At 39.1% G+C, this 27,559-nt stretch overlaps 1 protein-coding gene across 4 annotated transcripts; it reads right to left on the bottom strand.

Annotated features, from left to right (window-relative positions):
* Window positions 1–587: 587 nt before the first annotated feature.
* Window positions 588–27,062, bottom strand: cdc14a (cell division cycle 14A). Of its 4 annotated transcripts, none has more exons than XM_023954441.1 (16): window positions 26,948–27,062; window positions 22,193–22,283; window positions 20,736–20,811; window positions 19,596–19,688; window positions 16,459–16,538; window positions 14,411–14,477; window positions 12,617–12,679; window positions 12,326–12,413; window positions 11,123–11,353; window positions 9,972–10,110; window positions 7,972–8,137; window positions 6,768–6,868; window positions 4,934–4,981; window positions 4,725–4,856; window positions 3,799–4,150; window positions 588–1,720 (listed from the first exon to the last, which is right to left on the bottom strand). In XM_023954441.1, the coding sequence occupies exons 1-16, from the start codon at window positions 27,042–27,044 to the stop codon at window positions 1,691–1,693; spliced, it is 1,854 nt and encodes a 617-aa protein (XP_023810209.1). In that variant the 5' UTR covers window positions 27,045–27,062; the 3' UTR covers window positions 588–1,690. The 4 variants fall into 4 exon arrangements, with proteins under 4 accessions (XP_023810209.1, XP_023810208.1, XP_023810210.1 ...); XM_023954440.1 differs by lacking the exon at window positions 26,948–27,062 and adding an exon at window positions 25,328–25,736; XM_023954442.1 differs by lacking the exons at window positions 22,193–22,283; window positions 26,948–27,062 and adding an exon at window positions 25,328–25,737.
* Window positions 27,063–27,559: the final 497 nt, after the last annotated feature.

The following is a 27,559-nucleotide window of genomic DNA, read 5'->3' as shown; positions in this document are numbered from 1 at the left end:
TCATTTAGTATCTACCAGAAAGCTAATCATAAGTGATTTGTTTCCATAGCTGGAAATAAATTCATCGGCTGTTCCTGAATTCTTTAACTTACGTCAATTTAAACTGAGTGAATCACAACCATAAAGCCGTTTTGACAGGTTTGGATCTGATTGATTAGAAGACATTGATTAGATTTGATTAGAAGTCATGTGACCGTGACTTTCTGACCTTAAAACAGTTTTGTAGTTTAGAGACGAGGCATGACTCCACATTGCTTTTTGCTTTTTTCCTAGTGTAGAACTCATTTCTAATATATGTTCCAACAACTTTGTTGTCCTGAAAATATTTTAGAAATATGTCAAAGCGCATTTCACATTTGTTCATTTCAATGATTTGAGAAACTTGAACAGCAAATTTTTAAAGATTATTGCATTTTAATAGGTTTCAACTGCAGTCTGAATAGGTTTGCAAATGTTTTTTATTCAAAATTCTAATCCCCACAAGTCTATTTTTGTAAAACCAGATGTTAACCAATAAATGTAGTTCTTAAGAATAGAGGCAGCATTATTGTTTCATTAACATGAATACAAAAACAGAGAAACTAAAATCTGATTCATTATTATTTTATTGTTATTGCTCAGATAGAAGCTTTGCTCTCAGAAGAAAATATATATTCACCTATATTCTCCCTAAATAGATTTCAGTGTGACCGTAAATACAGGATCCATTTTTAAAACAACAGATTAAACTTCAGGAAGTCAACGCCAAAATAAAAGTCTTCCTTTCCTGCAGCTTCACATCCCAGCACAGCTCTGCTGGAAATGTTGAAGGCACTTCAAGCCCGAGGTCAAGCGTTGCATGTCCTTCTTAGACATCACCTGTTTATGCTGAAAGCCAACAGCTGACGCTTGAAAATAACTAAATATTTCTGAAAAAATCAGTCAGAAGTCCATCATCCTTTGTGGATGCCCAAATCGACGTCAAGTTTTTAAATATTTGGACTGTAAAAACTCTTAAAAAAATAAATAAAAATGTTTCAACTTGGGCTAAATACGTAGTCTTGAGTGTAGATGAACAACTTGGTGGCTCCCTTGTGATGTTTGAGGACCCGAGTCAGGGTCGTACAATAGGTGGAGATGGTGGAGACCATCATTTCATTCTACAGTCCAACAGCGAGGCTGAAACCCATGGTTTTACATTCAGTCTTTGACAATGCAGAGGTCAAAGGTTGCCCGAGTCGTTGCACAAAGTTCCTTTAAGGCCATCCGATGCTCCTGTTAATCCCCTGAGTTTAGAGGCCGACTTTTTTTGTGGCTCCCTTTTTCGTTAATTGTTATTGCAGTTGATTAGAGTCAAACATGGATCAGTCTCATCCAAAAAGACAAAGTCTGCTTGTCGACTGATCAGGGACCAGAAGAAATACTGTAACCATGACAACAAAGCCAGGTATCCTTTTATCAAAAGGAAAAAATATAATAAAAGGTCTTCAAAACAAGAACAAGTTCTTCTTCACAAATATAAAATCTCTCTTCCAAAGAGTTGTTAAACATCTGTGACATATTTACAAGCAGCTCTTTCGTATATACATGATCAGCACATAGAGGAGGTTCAGTCCTGAGAGTCGAACTCTCGCTGGTTTATCCGTTTCCCTTTAAGCGTCTGGGTATAGCAAATGGGCGGGGCTGGGGGTCCTTACATCATCGATTTCTTTTAGTATTGGATATATTCAGACTGAAGAGACTGCAAGACAAAAACACAAAACAAGTCAAACTGATGCTTCATTTGCAGAGAACAGTCTGCAAACGTTCGACATTTGTGAAGAATTCTGAGGATGTAGCTCAACCTCACTTGAATATGACCGTAAAATATGGAAAAATTAAGAATGTAAAGAAAGCAGTTTGTTAAGGTTTACCCTTAAATGTTTAGAACTATAGAAAAACATTGTTTCAACTTCACTAAACATGAAACAGAGAAAAACTTTCAGCGCATTTAAAGACTGAACCTATGAAAGGAGTAAGTCAAAAAATATCCACAATTTTGGTTAAAAGGAACAAATATAATAAATGATATATTATATTTGAGAAATCCATATAACTGGTTGAAGCTCCACGCATTTAAATCAGCAATCCTGAATGCCTGTACTGATTTTCCTGTCTTTTTTTATGTTAGGCTCATTGGATTCTCATGTTTTCTGGATGTTTCCAGCCTAAAAAACATCTGTTACATGTGTGCAAACGCCTGAATAGACCCACTCCGATGAAAACGGTTTTTAATATGTTCTTGTGGCATTTTTTCTGATGATGGAGGACATAAATTAAGAAAATGATTCTTTATTTTTTCAAAATCATTAGGAATCAGGAGCAGAGGAAAAAAAAAAGCTGTTTAAAAAATGAGCTTATTTGTGACGTAGAAAATACACGGGGGGGGGGGGGGGGGGGGGGGGGGCATAAGCTCCGCTCCACAACGGTCAGAGGGGAAGGGGGAGCGGGGTTGCTCTGCACCAACGGTCCCGCCCATTACTTAGAGGATTATTTTTAAGGAACTACTGTCCTAGAATTTGGGCTAAAAAACATTAAATCATCATTAAAAGACCACTGAATATAGTTCAAGAGATGATTGGAGCGGGACATCAAAGTTCTGCCTGAGCAGTAAAACAAAGGGATGAAACTCTGTGCTGCAGACACTGCTGAGTGTTTACACTGATGTAGTCACACTGGCTGGAATCCGCATTTTATTATTTTCGCTTAGAGAAGTAATAGAAGGAGGAAACATCCTAAGGTTCTGCCTTGAAGCCTTTTTTAAGGCCACCAATAGTCAAATTGAATGGCTTGTTTTTTTTTTACATTTAACCATGAAATGAGTTTAACTCCTCAATTGATTAAAAAAAATGATCCATGTTGATCAGGACAAAACATGAAAAGTGTGGCTCAAATGTAAATTCAAACAGGTTTAAAGTTGAGGACATTAAATGCTCGTTCCTGCCGTCTCCTGGTGAGAAATGCTCCTCAGTTCAGCAGCAGCTGTGGGTTAGTGTGAGCTCATGAGGAACACCACAGAAATGAACCGATTTTCCCCTCCAAATGAAAAAGATTTCAGAATGTGGTTCCGTCACACAGAGGCATCACAGTGACGAGGCTTTTCTCCCTTTACTGCTTTGTCTGCAGCAGCATCTGCACTGCTCTAAAATACACTGGAGGAAAGTTAAGGTTTTCAGATGAAGCCTCGTCATGTGATTTCTTCTGAGAAAAAAACAAAAGAGCTAAGAGAGGAAAATCTAAGACCACAGGGGGTCAGAGGTCACGAACACACTGGAAGCATCACACGTCAGTTTTTAAGTTAAAAATAGTTGGCAGTCTTTTCTGCGTCCGGTGTGTTGGTGATGCCAGAACCATTGACGGTATATGAGAACTTGACGGAGTGAGTGTGACAGCACCCATAGCAAATGTCTTACATCTGGCTCCAATGAAATAAAGAATCTGCCAATCAAATGCTTTGATTGTTTGACATGAGATCATATACTTTCATTGAGGCATTTGATTGGTCAGTTTATAACCTGAATAACTTTCTAGGAATATCAAGAACATGTTAAAAAAGGGGAAGTAGAGCAAGAATAAATATTTTGACAAACAATGGCTGAGAACTAGCTGTTTATTTCCCAATACAAGTCCTCTTGAAGCCAGCGGGTACTTCCTGTTTGGAATGCCAGGGGGGAGTGGTCACTCAGTCCAGTTCTCATGTACAGTCAATGGTAACAACACAAGTAACCAATCACCATGAGGGTGGGGCTGAACTGCTGCTGCTGCTGACGGAGGACTTACAGGTATGGAGCGGCTCAGGTAGCGTCCTGAGGGGCCCTTCATGGGGCTGTAGGGCCCGCGGCTGCTGTAAGGGCTGAAGTCCTGCAGCCCAGATCGAACAAAGCCTTTCCCAGCGGGAGGCCCCACAGAGCCAACAAATGGACCGCTGTTGTTGTTTATCTCGTGCTTCACACAGCGAGGTCCGTTAGCATAGCAAGACAAAGAGGGCGGGGCCAAAGAGGAAGGGGCAGGGGTTATGGACAAAGAAGAGGGAGAGGAGGGCGAAAGCGGAGAGTAGGGGCTCTTTCTGTCCTCCATGTCGGCGGCGTACAGATCGCTCAGAGAACTGGCCAATCGTGAGCTGAGAGCTGAGCTGAGGTCAGCGGGGGGTGGGGGTGGAGGAGCACACACAGTACACGTGATCATCATGACACACACATGCGGCTGAGAACATAGGAAAGGAACCTCAGACAAAAACTCAACCCACATAATGAATAACATGATCATCAAATATCTGGGGTAAAATGTGGATCAGAACAAGTTTGGCTGACTCAAAGTTACTTGAACCTGGTTTAGACTGGGTTTGAAATAGATTGGACTGGATAATTATAAAGAAACATCTGGGATCATGTCTGGTTTTATACTAGTCTAAAGTGGAACTCAAACACAAACTTTGATGCTTAAACAAAAGTTAGAGAAACGGGCGTCAAACCTGATTCAGAAGAAACAGAAGCTTTGAATAATTACAATAAAAAGCTGAAGGTGAGTATTAAAGGAGGGTAAGGAAAGGGTTTGTGCAGTACAACTAAAAAGCATGTTGTGATCTGGTAACAGCAGCTGCTATGGAAGACTGGCAAAGGTCAGACTGATGAAGAGGATCCGATGACGAGGAGGAAGAGAATCAGGTGAGAACTAAAGGATGCAGGAGTGCAGACAAGAGCTCTGACCTCCTCGGGTTAACTGCTGGTGGTGAGGAGAGTCTCCCGATTCTCTTTGCTGCAGGCGAGGAGGAGGAGGATGCTGAGAATTTTGAAGACTTGAGGGGGGAGGAGGAGCCCTGACCTCCACCCATAGAGAGCCTGAAAACATAGATGCTGGATCAGAGAAGGCCTTCTTCATGCTGCGGTTTTATGGTCAGAGGAGGTGAAAAGGATACCTGAGCGGCTGTGAAGCTGAGTGACCCGAGAGCCTCACCTCCTCCAGTCTGAGACAGAAAAATGTTCACAGTCAATGCAACTTTAAAAAAAATCAAAAGATGAAGCACTAACAAAAACGTTTTTAACTCTGAATAAATCCCTACAGAGAGAACCTTCAGATTAAAGATAGAAGGTTAATGGAAGGTCAATCAAGCTGAAGACATTTTTTCTCATCTCATCGTGGACTTGGTTCAGACAAACCATAGACAGTAGGTGATCCTAAGTTCACAGCTTTTCCTAAACGTAATTGAAGGTGTACAGCAGAGCTCTCATTAGAAACATCAAGTTTTCAAAGATCTTAAGTTTCATCTGTTTTTTCTGTAAGTTTAAAGTGGACCAACCATTTTGACATTAACATACTTTTTATTGCATAAAGGACAAAGATGTTTTGGCTGCAAAAACAGGATTAAGTTAAAAAAACCCTCAGGGGCTTCATGTATATTAATGCAACACAGGTCATGTTGGGATCAACTTTGTGTAGATATGTGCAACCATCACATGAACTGGAGACAATTCAAAGTGCTAAACCTGCTTTTAGCTACTACATCCTCTAAAGTGAAGGAGTTAAAACGATTAAACAACAACAAACATGAATGGAACCCAATTCTTCCACATATTACACTTTAGAACCATTTCAATAGTCTAAATCCAAAGTAAACCAATGCAATTTCTGTTATCATAGTGAGAAAATGTAAACATTAGTGCTTTCTCAGTTGTAACAAGCATCTACGGATTTAAGGACAATAAGTAGGACATTTTAAGACTTCTAAAATAAAGATTCGAAGGAAATTTAAGAAGTCCTGTACAAAGATAATATACATAATGTCCAGATGGGCTGGTATTCATGCATTTATAAATACACTGACTAGTGAAGGAATAACATTGATGTTCTGTTTTCTTTCCAGGGAGGTTATAATAATAATAATGGATATGATTCATCTGCGTTTTTCCAGACGCTCAAAGTGCTTACAATGTGTCCATTATTCATTCACTCCTCATTCATACTTGGTGATGGTAACTACTGTTGAAGCCACAGCTGCCCTGGGGCAGACTGACAGAGGCGTGGCTGCCAGTTCACGCCTACGGCTCCTCTGACCATCACCAGGGTCATTTATACAGATGCACACGCCAGTGGAGCCACACTGGAGGCAAGGAGGGTGAAGTGTCTTGCCCAAGGACACAACGACAGCTGTGCTGGGGGGGAGCAGGGATCGAACCGCCGAGTTTTTGATCATTGGACAGCCTGCTCAACCGCCTGAGCCACTGACAAACAATGTAATTAAGAGTGACTGATAGATAGTTAGACTGATAGTTAATATTTGATCTCTAAATGGTGTTACAGCACCTATGATGTGCTGCAGGTGCTGATATTTCACTTTTATGATGATATCAGTCCATCTTCTTATTCAACTACGTTTAGATCCTGTTGCTTTTCCAGCCTCACTACAACTCTTCTACGTATATTTGCCACTTTTTTCATGCTGGAGAAAAGACCATCAAGAAAAAAAACAAAAAATTTTTTTTCTCATCAACGAGAGAAAGATATAAAGACAAATTGTCTTTATAATTGTGCGATTCATGAAATTAGCCATGAGAAAAACGAGTCGTTCTATGCAGGTTAGGACTGGAGCTACAGAAAAGAGCCCAGGAACAAACTAAAGCACATCCAAAAGATCTGAAAGAAAGAATGTGAGTGTTGGGTTTTCCCTATGAAACTGCACGAAACTCTGAATTCTGAGGTGATTGGATGTTGTTCAAGTAACAAATGATCCGTCAATAAGGAGGTACTGGTACCTTTGTGGCCCGGTGGCAGATAGGCGAGGAGATCGCCGGCTCTTCAGCGCTCTTAGTTTGTCTCCCTGCGTTAGACCTGAGCCACCATCTGTGAGGTCATTCTGCAGGAAAACACACAGATTTAGGATCATGGACCAGTTCCTGCTTGGACAGAAGTTAACCAAAACTCTGCATGACGTCATTTTAAATAGCTTAAAGAAAACCCGTGTGGTTGCTTGTTCATTAAGAGCCAGATAATTGTAGCCGATTCAGATGTAGGGGAATGAAAAAATGGCTTAATATTTACTGCTGCGCAACAACTTAAACACCAGAGTCTATCTCTTTAAAGCCACATCTTTTACACACGACGTTTGAAGTAGGAATAAAAGGATGCTTAAGAACAACTTATGCTGAGCTTTTGGATTTCTTCTCTGCTGTGAGCTTTCCTGCTCACGTCAGCGTAACTCTTCTGTTCTCATCCTTAAACTTCCAGATTTGCACCACAAAGTTAAATGTACGGACCTCACATCCTCATTTCTGAATAGTTATGCATCTAGAGCAGGGCTGTCAAACTCATTTTCACTGAGGGCCACATCAGCATAGTTGCTGTCCTCAGAGGGCCAGATAGAACTTATACATGTAACTAAATGTAATGAAAAATAAATGCAACTACTCCTTAATGGTAAAAAACTCATTATTTTTCTTATTATAACTTTTTAAAGTGACATTTACAGTTGCATAGAAAACATGTTTGCTTGTTACTCCAGCATAAATCCTTTTACATTTGATTCTGTCGGGTTAGGTTAAATGGACAGTGTTACAGTCCTTATGTCTAGCTTCCCAATCCGATATTTTAAGTCCAATTCTCCCTAGATATGAATAAATACACAACAATTTTTATTTTTTATTTTAAGAAATTAAAAACTTTTATGCTCTCGCGGGCCACATTAAATGACATGGCGGGCCACATTTGGCCTGCGGGCCTTGAGTTTGACAGATGTGATCTAAAGAAATACAGTTTTTATGAAAAAGTTTTAATTTTTTTTTTAATTTCCCTTAACCTTAAATGCTTCTTTGAACCTAATTTGATGGTTTCTAATGAAATTTTGTGTCAAAAAATCTAATCTAATTTCAATGCAACAAATAGTTTTCAAAGGGACAGACTAAGAGTCCTGAAAAAGCAGAGTCACGTTGGTTGCAGTGTGTTTCTGTGTTTTTGTTTGACCTCCTGCAGATGGTCGGAGCTGTGCGATCTGTTCATGTTGCTTTGGCTGCTGGAGTTTAGCGACAGCTCATCCATGCTGGAGATGAGGTGGGGCATTCCTTTGTCCTCCAGCTTCACCTTCTGGAAGCGCTGGCTGTCGCCCTGCGACCACAGCGCCCCCTGCTTCCTGTTAACGCAAACACACCAAGACTGAGCGTTCAGCAGAGGAGAGTAGACGCAAGAGAACTGGAGCTTAAGCCACGTAAAAAAAAAACGAATGTCAAACTCAGCTAAAACAGGATTTATGAAAGGAAAAGATGAAAAAGACTTTAGTTTTGATGAAATGTGGAGGATTGTTCAGACAGTAAACATGTAAGAACTCTTCAACACAACCTTCCACTCACATCAAACTCTGATCTAAAACTGATAGAAATCTTTTAATACCTCAGTTTCTGCACTGACAGTGCTTCAAGTTCATTGTCTTTTCTCACATAGCATCACATTCACATCTGAAGAGAAACAGCATGAGTGCTGGCAGCCTACAGGAACACCTAGTCCCAGGAGAAAGTCTTAAGGCTTGTTCTCATTACAAAACCAGTTTTAGGTGCCAATGTCCAGTTTCCTGTGAGGCGCACAATGTTTTAAAGACACTGGGAGCTTTTTGTGCCAATAGAAACACAGCTACAGAATGGATAGCAAGATAATCGAGTGTTAGAAGTTGTGTTAGAGCAGCAGTTTCAGTTTCAAAATGTTTGATTAACAGTTGCCCTGCGACCCTCCAGGACGTCCCCTACCTTTGCCCACGAGTGGCTGGGATAGGCTCCAGCAGCCCCGTGATCCCGAAAGGGACACAGCGGGTTTAGAAGATGAATGAATGAATGAATGAATGAATGAATGAATGAATGAATGAATGAATGAATAACTGTCCTATTAATCATTTTCTATAGCATTGGCATAGTTTCAACCGTTTTTCCATAAGACAAACTAAAGTCATCAGGTTTTTTGGACTTTCCTACACCACATGTTGAGTTTAGAAGCTGGTCAAAACAAAAAGTTAAACTTTGTTTTGTTTGCAGGAAAACAGAGTTTAGGATTTCCCAGAAAACAAGCTCAAAAGGCCCAATGTTGCTGATAGAAAACTACAGATAAAAGCTCTCCATTAGTTAAATGGAAAGGGAAAATGATCCAAAATGGTCTTGAGAAACGGCTCGACTTCCTAAACCATTCAATACTACTGTGATAATGAGTCCTTACTGCCAGTAAAAACAAACACTAATAACATGAAGCAGACAGTTGTTAGACCAAAAGGTCTTAAAGACTAAAAATACACTTCAAAGGCCACTTTGTCTGTGTTATAATCCATTCCATTTCCACATCATCTTATCTTAAAAAGAAATGAAAAAATATTTCACCACTTGTGCCTGAAGAACAGAGGCCAATCTGGAAGCAACAAGCTATGAGCGAGAACATTACTTAAATTTACCAATAAAGGTTTTGTTCTCTATATTTGTTCATGAGCTTTTGCCTGAATGCCAGACTTTGACTTTCATTCTTTGATCACGACTTTTTTGTGATTTGCAGAGAGAAATGCCATTTTTACTGAACCAGTTTGTACTTTTTCTAACAGTTTTCTACTGTAAGCTGCTTGCCAGAAGTCAATCAAGTGAAATAACTTTATGCCTGTTGGGTTAATACCTAAAAAAGTAGGTATTGCGTTCATTTCTGAGGAGTTTTAAAGCCTTTACACTGACATAAACAGAGGTAACAGCTTCTTAACATTGTATTTATCAACATTAATCTACAGAAAATTGTGCTTTTCTAAGATGCCATATTATTAGAAGTTATTTAAAAGTAAGATGCCATGACTCAACTTCAAAATAACGTCATCCAGATAAATGAGTCTGTAGTGACAAACTTCACAGATAATGAAACAAAGAAATGCAGACATAAAGACAGTAGAACTGAGAAAAGAAAGAGAGCTGGAGGGAACAGGGAGAAGGGAAACAAACACTGAGACTCACTCTTCCAGGAAGTTCTGCTGGGGGCCAATTACAGAACCCGGTCTGCAGATCCGGATCCAGGCAATGGCCTCCCCTGCTGTGAAGCGGTAATGTTTCATCAGGTAGCAGCCAATCAGAGTGCCTGTTCTGCCAAGGCCAGCTGTTGGAGAGAAGTGAAGAAGAAATATGGAAAAATAAAAATCTATGGAGAAGTTTGCCCTTGTTAGTTTGGATATGAATCAAAATAGAAAGACATTCTCATTACTGCATCACAGTAATGCAAAAATAAATTTGTCAGTTTTGAACACACATATCAGAATACTATTCAAATCCATAAAGCAGACTTTGAACCCACCAGAACCTGCTGCAACAAGTACCCACTTCTAGATTTCATTCATTTATTTGGAACACAATAAATGAGAAAAGATGTACATTAAACTACATAAAGTTCAAGGCGGGCAGAGGATACATTTCTATAGTTCCAAGCCTTGCTTTACTCAATCTTAAAAAACAAAATCAACCAAAGCAACAGCAGCAGCAGGTAAATCAACATTGGAGCTTTCAATTTCAAGACCCCCAACTCAAATAGTTCTTTATTCAGACTCATTGGCAATTTACTGAACAATCATAAGCTCAGTTTAGTAGACGTCGTCTTTATTATTGTTGAATAATGATGAAATAAATAATTAAATTAAGTAAATGATTTAAATGAAGTGGAATGTGCCGAAAGGTGAACAACATTTATGAACTTTCAAGTCAAGAATAAAAACCATCAGAACTGGTTTTACACGGAAAGCTGAACCAGATCAACCCCTGACATTAAATTCTGACCTTATATAATGAACTGCTTCATTATCACACTCTCACTGTAGTCTTATCTGCTTAAGTAGAGAGGCTCATTTTCAGGGGTGGGCATTGAGAAACACTTTTCTGTTTGTTCTCGTACATAACCTGCTCTGACATGTTCTACTTGGCTGGACACGCCTGATCCAGGTAATCAGCCGTGAGTACGATAAGGATATCTGTAACACATACAGACACACCAGCCCTTGATGCCTGGGGTTTGTCCACCAGGTATTTTAACCTGTTAGTGGAAGTACATCTCCCTCTGCTGGATGCACATGTAACTGCATCTGTCAGTGGAACTGAAGGATGTGGACGAAGCTCCTCACCTTTGCAGTGGACGGCCACAGCCCCTTGGGTGCTCTCACAGATGTGCAGAAAGCGGCGTACAATGATGTCATTAGGCGTGCTTCCGTCTACAAAGAAGAGGTCGTAGTGGTCGAAGCCGGCGTCGGTGAAGCGTTTGGCATCGTAGATCTTCTTGTTCAGTCGGATGATGGTGGTCACGTTGTGTTTTCGGAAATAGGGAAAATAAGCCTCAGGGGCGTGCAAAGGGTAACCTGCAGGGGGTGGAGCAATAACAGGTGGAAAGTCACGTTTTATTTGTTTGTTCTTTAAGAGAAGCTTTATTTGTTGTAGAACCTCAACTGTGCTTGAATAAATGAATCAAAGGGTTGAATGAAAGTGTATCTAGAATTTGCACAGAAAGATCACTGAAAAAGTTCTGCACACCCATTCTGGATGCAGCTGGTTCACAAAAAGCTGCTGACAGACAAAAAGTAAATAATAAAGAAATATGTTTCTCTAATATGTATAAGTAGGAATGCTGTCAAATAAATTAAGTATTAGTTTCACGCGCACATTAAATAAGGAAATGTTAATCAGCCAACTTCACTGTGGGACAGACAGAGAGAGAGATGCTCTGGATGTAAAAACTCCAGTTAGAGGTCTGACTGAAAGCAGACAGATAAACATTTGTGATGTTTTAGGTTTGTAAAATTTTATGGCATTTTTTTTAAACATTTATTCTTAATCTGTCCAACTTTGAATTTTATTTTGTCTCTTATTGTAAAGCACTTTGATACCCTGAGGGAATTGTAAAGTACTTTATGAATAAAGCTCCCTTCATTCAAGAACCCAGAACTCCAGACACTCCACAACTAGAACACTGAGGAGAATCATTTACAAGTAGGGATGCAAAAGACACAGAAATGCATTAAGAAAATAAATACAATTAATAGAACAGAAGTATCTGTTTAAAATCACAGCTACATTCAAGACTATGTTTGGTTTTTTTCTAACTTGTTCTGTCCAACAGCTGAGCAGACAGATAGGAGCTGAACTTCACAGCTCCCATCTGTCAGAGCTTCATATTCTGTTTCAATCACCAAAATGTACATAACAGATATTTGAGGCCGTATATGTAAAATAAAAAATGTAAACAGACAGAGAGATGGCAAAAACTATGGCAGTCATCTGAGGTTCCTCCGGAAGAACAAAAAAAAAATTAAAAACAGAACTTGGTTTCTCACCATTTTCTATTTTAGTTTTAGGATGAGGTCCACTGAAGGCCAGGAACTTCTCCGGGACAATCCAGTTCAGATCTCCATTCTCCACACGCTAACAAGAAACAAAAAGGCAAAATACATCAGGGAATGGAGAGAAAACTCCTGAAGACTGCAGATGGAGGAAAAAATTAGACATAACTGTGAAGCCGGCTGTAAATCCATTCTACGCAAACATTTAGTAGTTTCAGCTTCAAAAGTTAACTGAATTTCTTGTTTATATTGATCATCATTCCTCAATAAAAAGGATCTCTTTACCTCATAGTGTTCATACTCGGTTACGTTGAACGTCTCAAAGTCAAAAAAGCCGTGCTGCAGAGCCTAGACAAAAAATAAGTTCAGGTTCAGGAATAGAATAAACTTGACCCCAAAAGAAAAAATCAAATCACAAAACTTTTATTGCTTAAAATGATTACCTGTACGTTTATTTTTATGTTCATTTTCTGTTTTTCTCTGAATAAAAAATTATTTCAACATGAAATAAAAGCTACAAAAGAAACATGAAATAATAAATCTCAGTGTAAAATTCTGGCAGGTCATATTCTAAATATAAATCCTTTTTCAAGAGTTCCACCAGACAAGAGGCAGACGATTTCAGACAGTACTGGAATAAACACGTAGACATTAGAGCATAATCCATACCAACAGTGGTCAACCAAAGCATCTACATCTAGAGCTGTTAAGCTTGCTAACAAAAAGGAGAAAAGTCTGATGTTTTTCTGCTTGTTCCATCAGTCAGAGAGCATCACCTGCACCAGACTGTTATGTCACTGTAACAGTAATAGTGCATTTAAATCTCTTTAGACTCGATTCAGGCAGATTATATGGTTTATGGAAACATACAGAGGGACCGTTTGTTGCTCCACTCTGATCGATGCAGACAGATTAGAGTGCATGCACACACAGACGGAGATGCTGCTCCCTGATTGGCTGCTGTCACTCTCCTACAGCACAACAGATCCTTGTCCGGCTCAACACTCAGCTGTTACGCAACACTAATCTGCTGAAACAAGTGAACTCTCTGCTTCTAGTTTGCGTCCTGCTTCATCTGGACTCTCAGACATTTTCATTTCCGCTTCATGTTGCTTACTGGATTTTCCACTGGAGCTAAAACGTCTCACCAGACTGTGGTTAGGACGGGAGCCTCCTGTTGTCACAGACTACTGAATTTAGGAAACTAGCTTGTTTTCCCCAACAGCTACAATTAAATAAATTTATAAATAAAACTACAAATGATTAGGAATCTCCTTACAGAGGTGCAGGCAGGTTATGCACATTTACTAAATCATTTCAGTCAAGTTGATGTTTTAAATTTGGATTAAAGTTCACAGCATATTAAAATCTATTGCTCCTGTTCAAGTCTTGGTATAATCAAAACAACAGTGATAGGACCTTATTTTTAAAATAGATGATATTTATACACTAACTGGAGGCATCAATTTATGTAGCATCTGCAAAAAAGTACAAACACACCTGTTACTTAGTTATACTCTGCTTACATTGCTAATGGGAGGAATGCTGACAGTGTACAACAGGCATAGCAACTAAAATAAAGCTATGAAGCTAATAGGACCTGGAAATAATCAGCTGCCAGGCCGCCTCTGTCGAAGTGCAGATGTTATGGTGCAATAAGAAATTCAACAAGTCAAATAATATTCACAAACATTAAAGACTCACTCCAATCATATGTTTTAAAAGCAGTTCAGTGGTCTTTTAAGTTTGCCGTTTTTAGCCAAAATCCAAAAAAAGGGGGGCTGTTTTCTAGGACAAAGTTTTTGCAGAGGGGCTGTAGTTCATTAAAAACTCTCCTCTGAACCGTTGACACATCTGCTCCTTTTTCACTATGATTTCTAATAGAAATTCTCAGAAATGCAATTTTAATCTTTATTTACTTTCTATTTATGAACTCTACCATCAAGAAAAAAAGCTGCAAGAATATGTTCAAAACACAAAAAAATGATTTTCGTCTGAGTGGGTCTTTAAACTTTCTTAGATTATGTTGATATTTAGCCCAAGGACAGCTAGTCCTGTTGTCGAGTTTAAAATTCTCACCTTTTTGATGCCTTGCAGACATTGCAACACTGTAAGATCGTAGGTGCAATTCCCAAAGGAGGCATCCCTGAATAGAAGAGGATGGCAAGTTGACAACCATACCGAAGAAGAAAAACAAAAAACCCCACATTGATTACTTTTGAAATGTAATTAGTTAATCCCTGAAGTAATGTATTTATTCCAAGTGCATCCTCAAGCATCACACTAGAAACCTTGGCATGTAATCTGTCAGTTACCTCACTGTAACAATAAGATGTGACAAATATCTGTAAAGCCTCGACACAGACCACACATGGAGCCAGACTTCAAGAGGGTAAACCAGGTAAATCTTTCAAGCAGAACATGTGCTCCGCCCACACAAAGTGTTCCTGTTCTGGACCGGTTCTGAGCAAGTCCACTGAAAGGATAGTTTGGTCATGTTTAGAGTGTGAATGATGTGTCTAGTTATCACAGCAGTGCTGCAGACTCGCTGAACCCAGAAATGTCTCCATGTGATGTGGAAACGGCAGCCGTTTATCCCAAATGGCTTCCTGTCTGGAACAATTCAGACGGAGGGGTCAGCGTGCTTTCAGGACCGCTTCAGAGCTGTTCCAAATGCTGCTTAGATCACAGCAATTACATTCAGAGCTGCCCACACCTGAGTGGGTTTACGGATCCATTAAAGCTAATTTTGCAGGATAAGTGTTAGTTGCTCAACTCTAAAGAAGAAAAAAAGTAAGCAGGTACTGAATCACTTTTAAAATCCCAAAGAAGATTTAAGAAGCAGCAGAGACCAGCAGTCAGTGAATGCCTCGCTGAAGAGTCTCCCTGGGCAAAGGTGGCCTCTAACATCCAGGTTAATCCCGGTGCAGCCTGAACAGAGCTCAGAGCTCCTCGTGAGGCTGACAGAAGAACAAAGTCCTCCTCCTTTCAACAGCACGCTCTGCTGTCATGTAACCGCTCAGCCCCGGGGCAACAAAAGCCTTTTCTACACCGTCTCAGTGCGGAAACGACAAATTCAGTCTTCAAACCGAATTTATTCCACCTGCCCCAGGTGCACCCAGAAGCTGTGATGAATTCATGTGCGACAGAATCAAAGTCAGCTTCCTTTCATCGTAAATTTACATGTGTTTTATACATACCGAGGACCCGGCGGCAAAAACGTGCGCAGGCTGATGTAAAATGAGAAATGCTAAAGCTCTGAGAATTACTCTGAGTAATTTCCTTCACAGAGAAGGGAGACATTTGACGCTTGAGTGGTTTGAGCCATGTTTTTTGTAAGGAGAAAGCTCATCATGACAGATCTGTCCTGCAAGCTTCCAGAGTACGGTGTTTTTGTGTTTGGTTTTGTTGTCCTTGCTCAGTCATGGAGCTCCTACACAGTAGCTGATTGTCAGCTGGTAGTGGATTATTAATGCTATCCATTAGCGTGTTCAGCTAAGCAAACATCCCATGCAACAGGTTATTGACTATCCTTCCAACGGGCCGTGGAGTCTGAGAATAATTATCAACAGCTACACCAATTCTCCAGAGCCTTCTTTCATGAAACCCTACTAATTTTATCAGAGAAGCAGAAAAAAAAAAGCAATAAGGACACTTTTAGGAGCTTGATCCAAAACAATTTTTGAATCTTACAAGAAACGAAACCACAAAAACTCCACCCAAGATCACTTTTAGAAATATTTTTCAAACCCTTTCAGAGTGGATATAGGAAACAAACAGATTTAAGAAGACACAACACACAAAGGAAACATCAAACCAAATAAAATAGCTGATCTTCTCAAATTCATATAAAATGTTTCTAGAGTCATATAGATCAATACAACTATTTTAGTTAGACTCCATCCAGATCATTCCGATAAGGTCAAAGTGTTTAATAATAGCCTATGTCAGTGACTAACAGATTACATGGAAGAGTTTTCAGTGTAATCCCCATGATGAGCAGTTAGGCAGTGGTGAAGACTATTCAGAAGGATAGAAAAGGAGACAATTTCTCTTTGTCTTCTCAGATTAGCCAGAAGTAACACAGTCTGTTTTCTGTGTCGTGTGCGTGTCATTTTACCATTTACCTGAAAGGCAGGTAGGAGGCGTTGGATCCGGAGGTCAGAGCTCTGTAGGCTTCTTGTGGAGTTTTCTTCAGATAGATCACCTACAACGGAAATAGAAAGTTCACAATAAATGTATATTTCACCACTTATTTAAAGAACAAACATTCAATATGTCAAAAACAATAATAAAACAAAAAAAAAAGGAACTGAAACTTCAGCTGCAAAAACGGGGTCACTCTTACAAATAAGAATATGAGCATTAAGACTAGAGTATCTATTTATTTATTTATTTCAAAAAGGTTTAAAAAATAAATAAATAAATCTAGATTTAAGGGTATATTCAGAATAGAAAAAAATCCTTGGTTCCAGATCAAGTCCATTTAATTTGGATCGAATCCTGAACCTTGAGTTTGGTCTGTTTTCAGACTGGAATCAAGTGGATCATTCTGTCATGGACCAAAGCTTGTAAACAAAGTGGAGGCATGCTGCAAGACAGTTACTGGCAGAGAGACGGGCCATGTGTGCTTCAACTCAGAGGATGCTAGCAACTGCAGGGATGAGGAGACATTGGCTATGAAGGTAGTGTTTATGTGTTTAAGCGTTTATGACATAGATTGTCGGGAAAACAGTGAGAAGCAATGTGTCATATTTTAAATTGTTTTGAAGAATCTGCATTCCTCTGACCACAGTTTAGTGAGTTGCTGTGTCTCATGGTTGTGGTTCTGGTATTGTTTTTAAGAGAATTCTGTTAAGGAGACTACAGGGTAGCTTTTAAGATGACACGGCAGCGCATCCCACGTAAGACATAAAAAAGCACCCAAGAAGCTTTTTTAGCCATGTTAAAATAAACGTTCTAACAAGACATGTTGAACTCTTAGTGTTTGATAACAAGCCAACTGTGGCTTTACATTTGTCTGCGGCTCGTCGATTTCTTCATTCCTAATCTGTTTATGTCTGACGTTTTGGTTCAGTTGTTCCGCTCCGAGGGACGGATTGTATTCAGACCGGGGAATCTCAGAGCGAAGCGAAGCTCAGTCCGATGGGAAACAAACCAAGACCACCTGCAAAGACGGGTCAGAGAGCGGTTCCTGGTAAAAATGGTGTAAAACGGCCAGATATTGAAGTCTAAAGTCTTCAGTCGTGGTGAAAGTCTAACAGAGCTGTGGGCGTCGCTGCTTGTGAGTCTTTAGTGTGTCAGTGGGTCTGAGTGCTCCTTTGTCCACACAATCCACTTTTGTTTTTAGCTCCTTCAACTTTAAATATTTAGGACTGTCCACAGCAGGAGAGTGTGCATCTCAATAACACTGCGGGTCAGTCAGGTCAGCTATCACATAGCTGCACTTCCACAGCATTCACACGGTGTGATAATTCCAGTTTATTTTGTCTGCTCAGGTTCCCAGAAAGAAATGTCTGCGTTTATGCTTGCCTTGGTTTGCACCTTAGACTTTCTCAGAAACAGATAACAGATTCCTGCAGCTTTTCCAAAAGCTGATTTTTACATTTCTCACTTTTACAAGTTTTTTAATCTTAAGTTTTAAACCACACACAGAAAAAACATGCAATAGTGAACATAAAGTTCTGACAAGCATCTCTGTTTGTCTAAGTTTTTATTTTATTTTATTTATTTTTTCCGAAAGGGTTGAGCTCACATTAGGAGTGATCTGCAGTCACAGTTGGGTTAAATTGTAGGTAGTTTGACCCCTGCATTAAACTGTTTGTTTGATTGTTTTTGGGGTTTAATAACAGCATTGTGGCCCTCCAGACACCCAACCCTTACTGGTGAGCCTTTGGTATGACCCAACTATAGACAATATAGTTTTAAATGTCAAATAAAAATGTACTTTTTTAGAGTGGCTTTTTATACTCAGTAGGTGGTGGCATTTTATTTTCCTTTACTAGTTTTACTGCATTCTTACATTTTTTTCATTTCATTGCTTTTTGTAATTTTATGTTTTAATATTTATTCTTCATCTGTCCAACATTAAATTTTATTTTGTCTTTCTTTTATTATAAAGCACTTTCATACTCTCAGGTGCTTTGTAAATAAAGCTTCCTTCATTCAAGAACCCAGAAGTCCACACACTCTACAGCTCGACCACTGAGGAGAGTCATTTACAAGTAAGGATGCAAAAGACACAGATGTGCATAAAAAAATCATACAATTTATAGAGCAACAGCAGTATCAGTGTAAAACCATGGATTCAAACAGCATGTTGGTATAAAATCAATCAGGAAGTACATAATTGATTTCTGGCTAATTTGATCACTTTCTCTCCTAGTTGTCTCTCTACTATCGTTGCCTTTTATGTACTTAAGCAAACAAAAAGATGTCTAATTCCTGCTTGCTACTACCAAGAGTTTCTCTGTTAAAAGAAATTGTCCTTTATAGTCTTAAATGCCAAAAGAATGATAAATATCTAGATCCATTTAGGGAAAAGAATTGGACTGTACTCTATTGCCACAAAGTTAGCTGCATTGTATCGATTTGTGGACTATGTATCACGAGGCATATTAAATCATGTGGGAGCCCTATTTAAAACACATGCTTAACATTATTTTAAATCATCTCTGTGTAAAATTTTGCCAGGTCAAATTCAAATGAGGTCAATTTGATCATTTTTAAAGACTACACATTTTTTATTACACAAGAGGAAACATCATTTAAGTAAATAAGCTAACTTGATTGTTGTTTTCTACAGCAGAAGATGTCTTTGTGTAGTAGATTTTTTATCCAATATCAAGTCCGACTTCTCTGCCGTGAAGGAACCTCCATGTACTCCCAAACATCAGTGTGAACCCTGTTTACTGAAACGAGCAGCCAGTGTTATGTCTGAGAGTTTCCTCCTTGGAAAAACACTCCCAGCGGTGTCATTCTCCAAACAGCAGACTAAAAAAACAGATCCTGCCAGCCCGCATACATCTCTGCTTTCTTTTGGAGACAAAAACATTAAAAACACTTTGTTTTACTGAGGCCTCTCATTGCATAAACACATTTTAAATCTCAGGCAGTTCATCAAGCCACAGAGTACTGAGACTCCAAATCCCACCATGACCAGGACGCACAAAACATGCTTAGATTAGACACCATGGAGAAACACAAGAAATATTTCAGAAAAGTCTTTTCCAACAGACGTTACAATGAGAATAAATTAACTCACCGCATAGCCTCCGATCAGCACAGCCGCATTGGATCTCTTCCTCTGGTCAAAGCTGGTGTAATGAACTATCCTCTTTCTGGTCAAAGTGAATGACTGCACATAAAAAACAAAGAACATTTTAAAATCAAAGCTGATAAACCAAAAAAAAAACCCAAAGGAGGCAACCCTTTATAAACTTTTGACCCAAGAACAGAAAAATCTGCTGAAGGCCTTTTCTGCAATGGCAGATGAAACGATTTTTAAGTTGGTCATTAAATTACCTCCCTGTCAATTTGAGCTAAACTAGAGCTGCTGCGTCAGAGGAAACGGCGAGCTGCAGAATCTCAGAGGCCTGTTAAACCATCAGCTGGCTGCTTTTATTCATTAGAGAGTAGCTGCTAACCACATTATTTACTGTGAGTGACAGTCAAAACAACTCCAGAGACCAGACTCCAGCAAAGCACTTCTGTCACAGTGGAGAAAGAAAGCAATACTTCCTAAAAATCCTATATTTTGAATTTTAATTTCTGAACTATATTAACCATAGAAAGACTGATGTCAAAAAATGACTGGAAATTTCAGAGGAATTCAATTATGCACATTTAAATCACAAAAACTGTTCCTGTCCTTCAGCTCAACAGTACTTCTATTAAATGTGTCAACATGGCTAATTTCTTTTAGCAAATCACAAGGAAAAATTTGTAGACTTGTATGCAGGTGCAGTCTAAAGTTGCTTGTAATACTGATGTAGAACATAATCCAAATTTAAAGCCAACGTCTTTGTTTTAAGGCCCTTTGAATAACTCTTTTTGTTTATTCATTACAAGCGCTTCACCCAAAACTTGCAGGATTATTTCTGGAAAATATGGTCAAAGTCTCTCACAAAGATTCTTACAGAATCCAGCCCAGCAGGCCATCCCGCTGTCATTACCATCACCGGCCTGTGAGAGGAATGCTATCACCATGGTAACAAGCAAAACAGAACACGGAGGACACACGTTTTCAGGCTAAAGGAGAAGCAGCAAAAACAAACTGAGTCTTTAGAGTGACAATGCAAACCTGCTATGCTTGAAAGTGGCAGCAGGAATGAAGGCTTACATCATGTCACAATGTCATTCTGGACATTCCCGCAAAGGGAGAGTCGTATCAGCAGAAACTCACTTTTAATTTCTTGTTCAGCTTGCAGCAGTATCTGTAGAGCATGGCCAAGTTCAGAGGCCCAAAGTCTGCATAAAAACTGTGGAAGAGCAGAGGAAGAGGTTACAGCTTTCAGGTCTGCTGCCAGATGAAATGGAAAGTTAGCAGCAGTGGAGTGAAAGTCGCAGCAAAAGAATCCACTCCCGTTTTCTGCTTCAAAACCTTTAACACAGAGAACAGAGACAAACCAACAACCGAAATATGTTCATGAATGATCAGAACCGATTCTTCTGTTCATCCCCAAATGGCTAATCTGATCGGGTTTTTTTTAAACTTCAGTTCAAGAACAGAAAGTAAATGAGCAGCAACACAGAAACAGAGGCATATCCTTAAGAAAAATAAAATCCTCTTAAGCACTGTAATCAGAGAGAAAATTATATTTTAATGACAGACTTTCAAGGACCAAAAAAAATATATAAAAAAAGCAGAAATCCAGCCATGAATGTGGAACTGAGGAGTAAATGTTGGTGGGGATTTTGAGCAGAGGTTTCAGAGGTTTTGAACATCCAAATTCCAGACACTCAAACGCATCATGACTGAGTAAAGGATGGGTGGAGTAAGATGGCGAGGGTGCAGAAGTGCACAGTTTCAATTCATAACAACCCAACAGCATCTCTGCTTTTCTTCCCATATAAAAAAGTCTTCAGTTCAAACCATAAATTCAGGTTTGTGAAGAGCTGCAGACACGTTCACACTTGGTCTCTGTGGTCACTGTGTAACATTAGTGCAGCAAACACACAATGTAAAGTGTGACCTGCGCTGCAGTAACCGCTGGGCTTCAATTGACGTAGATGGAATTTACGAATTTAAAACATTAAAAGTTTAAGGCTATAGTTTTAGAAGAATTGTGTTCATGAATGCAGTACTCGTAATTCCTTTTTTAATTTTTAAAATAAAATAAAAAAATCAAGGCACAAACGTATTTTACTGCTGAGGTTTACTTCATTCAAACAGTTTATTTTTGGAGATGTTTTAGCTCAAATGTTTGAGGACAGAAACTTTTTAAAAGACTTTTTGCATGAATTTATAACTGTTAATGTATTTTATCTGAATAAATTATTTGTCTGAATAGTGAACTCAAATATCAACCTCCAGATTGTGGTTATTTGGAGCAGACATCAGTGCTATTATTGCCTCATGATAGATTGTGTCTCCTTTATACAAACAGGAAGTGAGTCAAATATCTTAAAAGTTACAAATGCAAACAGTCGATGTTGGCTGACGAAGCATCTCCAAGAACCAAGAAAGGAGGTCCAGCTGCTTCTGACCGGAGTGTCTTAAATTTGGCTCACGCTGGGTGAGCAATGAGCCTATCCAATAGGAGGGCTTGTCTGATCAGGACTTCCTGACTTAGCAATTGTTTGTTTAGCCAACATTTGTCGACTTACATGTGTCACACACTAGGAAAGCAGCGCACTTACTTTTCGTAGAGAAACTCATCATCAGTGCAGAAGTAGTGCGTGTTTGCTGTGCTTTTGGGTTTGCTTCGTAACGTGGCAAAGTACAGTCGGTCTGTGAGGGGAGAAATATAGATTTAATAAATCATCCACTTATGGATTTTCTAAAGAAAAAAAAAACATCTAGAAATTCACTTAAAGTCCCACTCTGATCATGTTTTGAGTGAGTTTTCCCAGTGCTCTTTAAATCTGGATTATGCTGTTTAAACCAAAAAAAAAGGGGGGGGGTCGTTTTCTAGGACAGTTTTTGCAAAGTGGCAGTAATTCATCAGAAAGTTACCTCAGAGTTGTGGGCAGGATCAATGGTGTGGAAAATCCCCACCCCCTCCTTTCCTGTCACCCACAACTTAGAACCGATTACACTCTCTCGCTTGCTTACAGCCCCCTCACACACTCAACCTAACAATATAGGCGCAACAAAAGTGGCGAGCAATTTTGGAGCTATCCAGCTGTACAGTTCTGACCCAGATACCAGCTCGGACGAGGAAAAACGTACATGGAGCTAATCGTCTACAACTAGATGCATCAGAATGGAACGGACCAGGGAGCTTGTGGCCTGCCAAGTATAACTGTATTTTTATTTTCATCTGCTCCCGATTCATAATTTGAAAAAATAAATACTCAGAAATGCAACTTTCAGTCTCATGTTCTTTTTATATTATCCATTATCACAAAAAACATCAGGAAAATGTTAAAAACACCATTTTCATCTTAGTAGGTCTTCAAGAAAGAAGGAAAACATGAACAATTGAAACATAATTCTCCATTTCTTCTTTCTTTGCTTCAAGATGTAACAGATTTCATCAGGAGGGGCCTTTTTTTGCGTTTAAAAAGTAAAATCTGAATGACAATGTGCAATGCAGTTGGCTGAACCACTATTGACAACAGGAGATGCCACAATCAGACATTTGTATTGATTGCTGTGTTGTTTCTATGAGCAACACCTGCGAGGAACAGCATAACATCCTGTGAGTAAAGAGGACGACCCTGAACACGTCATCAGTGAGGAAGATTCCAAGTTTCAAGCAACATTGCTCAGAAGCAAAGCAATCATTTATCCAATCTGCACAGGAAAAAGTGGTGTTATGTGAACTGGCTCTGAAGATTGCAAACAATGACGGAGCACGTCTGAAGGTTTCTGAGAAACTGCTGTTGGATTTAAGGTGCGACTCAGGCCTCTTAACCTCAGCCTGTTACATAATAAGTTATTTTAAGATACGCTTGAATTTTTAAGAACAGACAGATCATAACATCAGAAAAGAAAGTTTCCTTTGAGCACATGGGTGAAATGCACGCATGACTGGGTGCAACAGCTGGAGAAAAACTTCATGCGTTCACTGTGGGAGAGCTCATGTTAAAAGCTGTGGTGGATGAAGATGACTTGGTGCTGCTGTTTGGACATTTCTATCAGTAGCGATTGGGAAAACTGGACTATTCAAAATCATTCAGCAGCAAACATGTCTATCAAACAGCTAACACTTTGCAGCTTCTTCAAGAAGCAGAAAATAAAGGGTTCATTCACATAATCTCTCCCTGAGCTGCTGCCATTTCACTGACACTGTAAATCCAACATTTCCACACTTTTCTGACAGAAACTCGGGCTGTTTTAGTTTCTTTTCTCTAAATGTTGATTTAGGACTTTTTTTTTTACCGAAAAAAAACATTTAAACACAAAGATTCTAATCAGACATCTGTCTTTCCGAGGTGGAACCATCTTTTATATATTATACTATACTATACTATACTATACTATAGGAGCTCTCCATGTGTAGAATATCCTCACACTTAATTTTGCCAGCCTGATTTTGTGAGGAATTTACAATCTGGCTTTGGGACTGCAGAGGAAATTCAACCTCAAAGCAACCCAGTTCATTCAAAACATTTGACGTGATAATATAAATGATCTGATTTTCTGCCAGTATGAGTTCAGGAAAAAAATTGACTCACTTTGCCACACATTGTTTATAACACCAAAACATATTTGATGGTGCATTTTCTAAATCTGCCATTAGATTCATTATTAAAGCATCAAGAGAAGTTGTTGTGCTCATATATATTATCAAGTGCAAAAAGGAAATTGATAAAACAACGTTACAGATGACTGTAATACTTACATGAGTGTAAAATTTCAAAAGTTAAAACTCTAAGCAGTTGCATTAGGTATCCACCTACTGCTGTAAATACCGTTTGAGTTCACCTGAATATACTCAAATTTTCACAAAATGTTTATCTCTTAACTTAAAGATTTAGAAATCATGACCCATTTCCTGTCAGATGCAATTGATAAAAGTATTGTGTGAATCAGGGAAAGAATGGCTTGTGCTGTCCTGTATGTAAAATAACAACCAAGCTTGATTAATTTACACCACCAACATACTTTTAAGTAAACATGTCATATACAAAACCTTGAAAACTGTTTTTTTTTTTAATACAGTATAAGTTAGGACATTTTAAGCTCTAGATTTTTTATGTACCGGTATTTAAAAAGTCTAAGGGTGTAAAAAAGGTCATTTCCATCCTCTAAAAATAAAAGTTTCTACTAACTTGGCCCAAAAAAGCACAAGCACAAGTTTTTTCACTACATTTTTGTATGTGAAATGCCTTCAGACATCTGGAATAAAAAAAAACAGAGAAACAAAAATGCAACAACGTGACTGACTGAGGTGAGCCAAAACTTTCCACCAGGCTCAAACTGGTTAGTGAAGCATCCGACAATAAACAAATGTTGTTATTACGACTAAACAAGGCATGAGCGGTAAACAACTAGAAGCCACGGGCTTTAGTCAGGGTCACCACCACTGACAGAACGGCCTTATTTAAAGAACCCGTGGAATCATCAAATGCTTTTTGAGGATGATCCTCCCCACCAATACCAAAAATTAAAACACTAAACCTTAGTCTGAGTCTTTGATTGTTTCTTTTATTAAACGTTCAATTATTTTGTTTGTGTCAGTCGCTTATTAATTTTTTTTAATCTATTTTAAAGTTTTCCCAGAGGATAAATATTTAGATTTCCCCGTAACTTCGTTTTTCATCTTCTTGAGCTTCTTGTGTGTTTATTTAATTCACTGTAAAAATGTTTTTAAAACTTAAAATTACCTTTGATAAACTCCGAGGCTCCTTCCAGCTCGTTGTCGTCCATCATTCTAAACAGGGTCGACAGGACCGGGGAGTGCTTCACGCCTTCACCCGTCGTCATGGGTCCGTCTAATTCCTGCTCGGTTTCGGTAAACTTTTCAAACAGCTAGCTTCTCGTTAGCCGTTAGCACATCAGCTCGCGCTCGAACTGAGCGCTCGTAAAGTTAAAACAAACCCACCCAAAGCCTCATATCAATCTCCGCAGCTTTTCCTCGTGCGCAGCGTAAAAATATCCACAGAGTTATTTTGTCTTCTTTTTTTTCTTCTTTCATCAGAAAACTTTAAGGGTTTACCATTAAAGCCCGCGCGGGCTGGACGACGCTACGAGAATGTGAAACTCTGATTGACCTAATCCCTCCTTAAGACACATCACCATAACAACGCGGGTCGCTCTCATGGCAACAGCAGCCAATCAGCTTGTGCTGCCTTCACGGTCCACTAAGCAAGGGGCCACGAACAATGACTTATTCTAAATAAAAATTCGAGATTTTTGATTTCTCTCTTAGTAAGCTTAAATCTCGATTTATGGTAGCCCACGTCAGTTTTCCTAATTAACATATTAAAAGATAATGTGTAAAAAAAAAGAAAAATACATACTTTGTAAATACTGTGACGTACAACACAAATACATTAACAAAGTTTAGGTTTTACATAAGTTACTACCAAAAATGAACAAATTAAGAGAACTGTAGGTAAAATATATGCATAACAAATTATAAAAAGTACAAAAAAACTGTAAAGCCACAAGAAGTATCTACGTGCTGATATAGACAAAAATAATGTAAATTTTCCTTTCAAAATAATAGCACATCTGTCTCCTCCTATTTAACCATATCAAAGTAAAGCAGCCAAGTGCTGCTGTGCATCCCAACACCAGATGTAATCCAGTCATATAAACAGGAAAACAGAAGATGTGTTTGGTGTTTTAATTGAGCAAAGAAAAGACCATTTCATTAAATGTGATTAAACAAAATCTGCTGGTGTAGAAGAAACATGTGTCATACAAAAAGGATATATAAACAAACAAGCTGGAAATGTTATATTTTATATTAGTTTAAAAAATTTAAAAAGCTGAAAGGGAATCAAATTCCTGATGATTAATCTGTTTCTGTATGCAACTGATCTCAAAGGAAACCACTTCCTAGGGAGATAACCATTTTGTTTAAAAAAGAAAAAGGTTTCATCATTGTGAAGCAGCAGTATTTAAACCAGTCACATACTGATCCAAAGAAAATACTTTTGTAGTCAACCCCCTAAAGGTTTTACCTGGACAGACTTGCTGGCGTTTTGTCCTTTGATTACGCTGATTAGAAAAGATGACGTCTAATTCTGTAAATGTCAAGATCACTTCCTCGGGATTTAAATGAAGCTTTGGTTCGGATGATTTCTTAGCAGAAGGCCTCCATGGTGAGATCATGGCTCAAGGTTTGATCTGATTATGTTTCTGCAGCTGCAAGCAGCTTCTGCAAGTTTTGTTCTGTCCTGAACAGCAGGTGAGATTATCTGTTCTGATCACACTCATCACACTCTGTTACGAGTCCTCATCAATCTGAAACCCCCGATTGATGATGTCCCTCTCACCTGCAATCAGAGAGATCCACACACGGTTTAGGGTCGGTCCTGCTTGGGGGATCCGGGGATCATCGTGGTGCTGTGTCCAGCCCCCGGTGTCCGCCATGCTGAAGGGCGGCGAGCAGACTGCGAGGACGCCGCAGAGCCAATAAGGTGTCAGGTGACCTGGCTCGAGTTACCGCCGGTCTCGGAAGGGACAGAGGTGTGAGCTTACAGCGTCCTCGGGTTTCAACACACACGCAGGTCTGAGCGCCACTTCAGCGGCACACACTGTACCCCAAGCAGGTGAATGAAAGCGGCCCGACAGACGACACCGAACCCATGACGCCACGGAAACAAGGTGGGGGACACAGGAAGGGCCTGGTCCAGATCCACCTTGTTCACTTCAGGACATCTTTTGTTTTTAAATCCTGCAAGAACAACTGCTTCACTAAAAACTACAGATCCCATAATTCAGCTGAATATCCAGGTCACTTTGAACACTAATGAAGCAACACTGGTCCAAATGTACAAACTTCACTATAAAGATGTTTTAAGGAGTCCAAGACTGACATTAGATCATAGAAATCTATTTAAAGCAGCCAAATAAATAAAATATTAATAACACTAATAAAGCAGCTG

Source organism: Oryzias latipes, chromosome 4 (assembly GCF_002234675.1).
Source record: "Oryzias latipes chromosome 4, ASM223467v1".
In the NCBI taxonomy this organism is placed as follows: domain Eukaryota; kingdom Metazoa; phylum Chordata; class Actinopteri; order Beloniformes; family Adrianichthyidae; genus Oryzias; species Oryzias latipes.
This window is presented reverse-complemented; position numbering and strand designations above follow the sequence as displayed.

Bases quoted from the DNA above. Each gene is read 5' to 3' on its own strand.
- cdc14a (XM_023954440.1), bottom strand. From the start codon at position 25,427: ATGACGACGGGTGAAGGCGTGAAGCACTCCCCGGTCCTGTCGACCCTG. The intron at 20,812-22,192 runs GTAAGTGCGCTG...GCTCTTCCACAG, and splicing joins GATGAGTTTCTCTACGAAAA to TTTTTATGCAGACTTTGGGC. The intron at 4,857-4,933 runs GTATCCTTTTCA...CTATGTTTTCAG, and splicing joins TCAGCTTCACAGCCGCTCAG to GCTCTCTATGGGTGGAGGTC.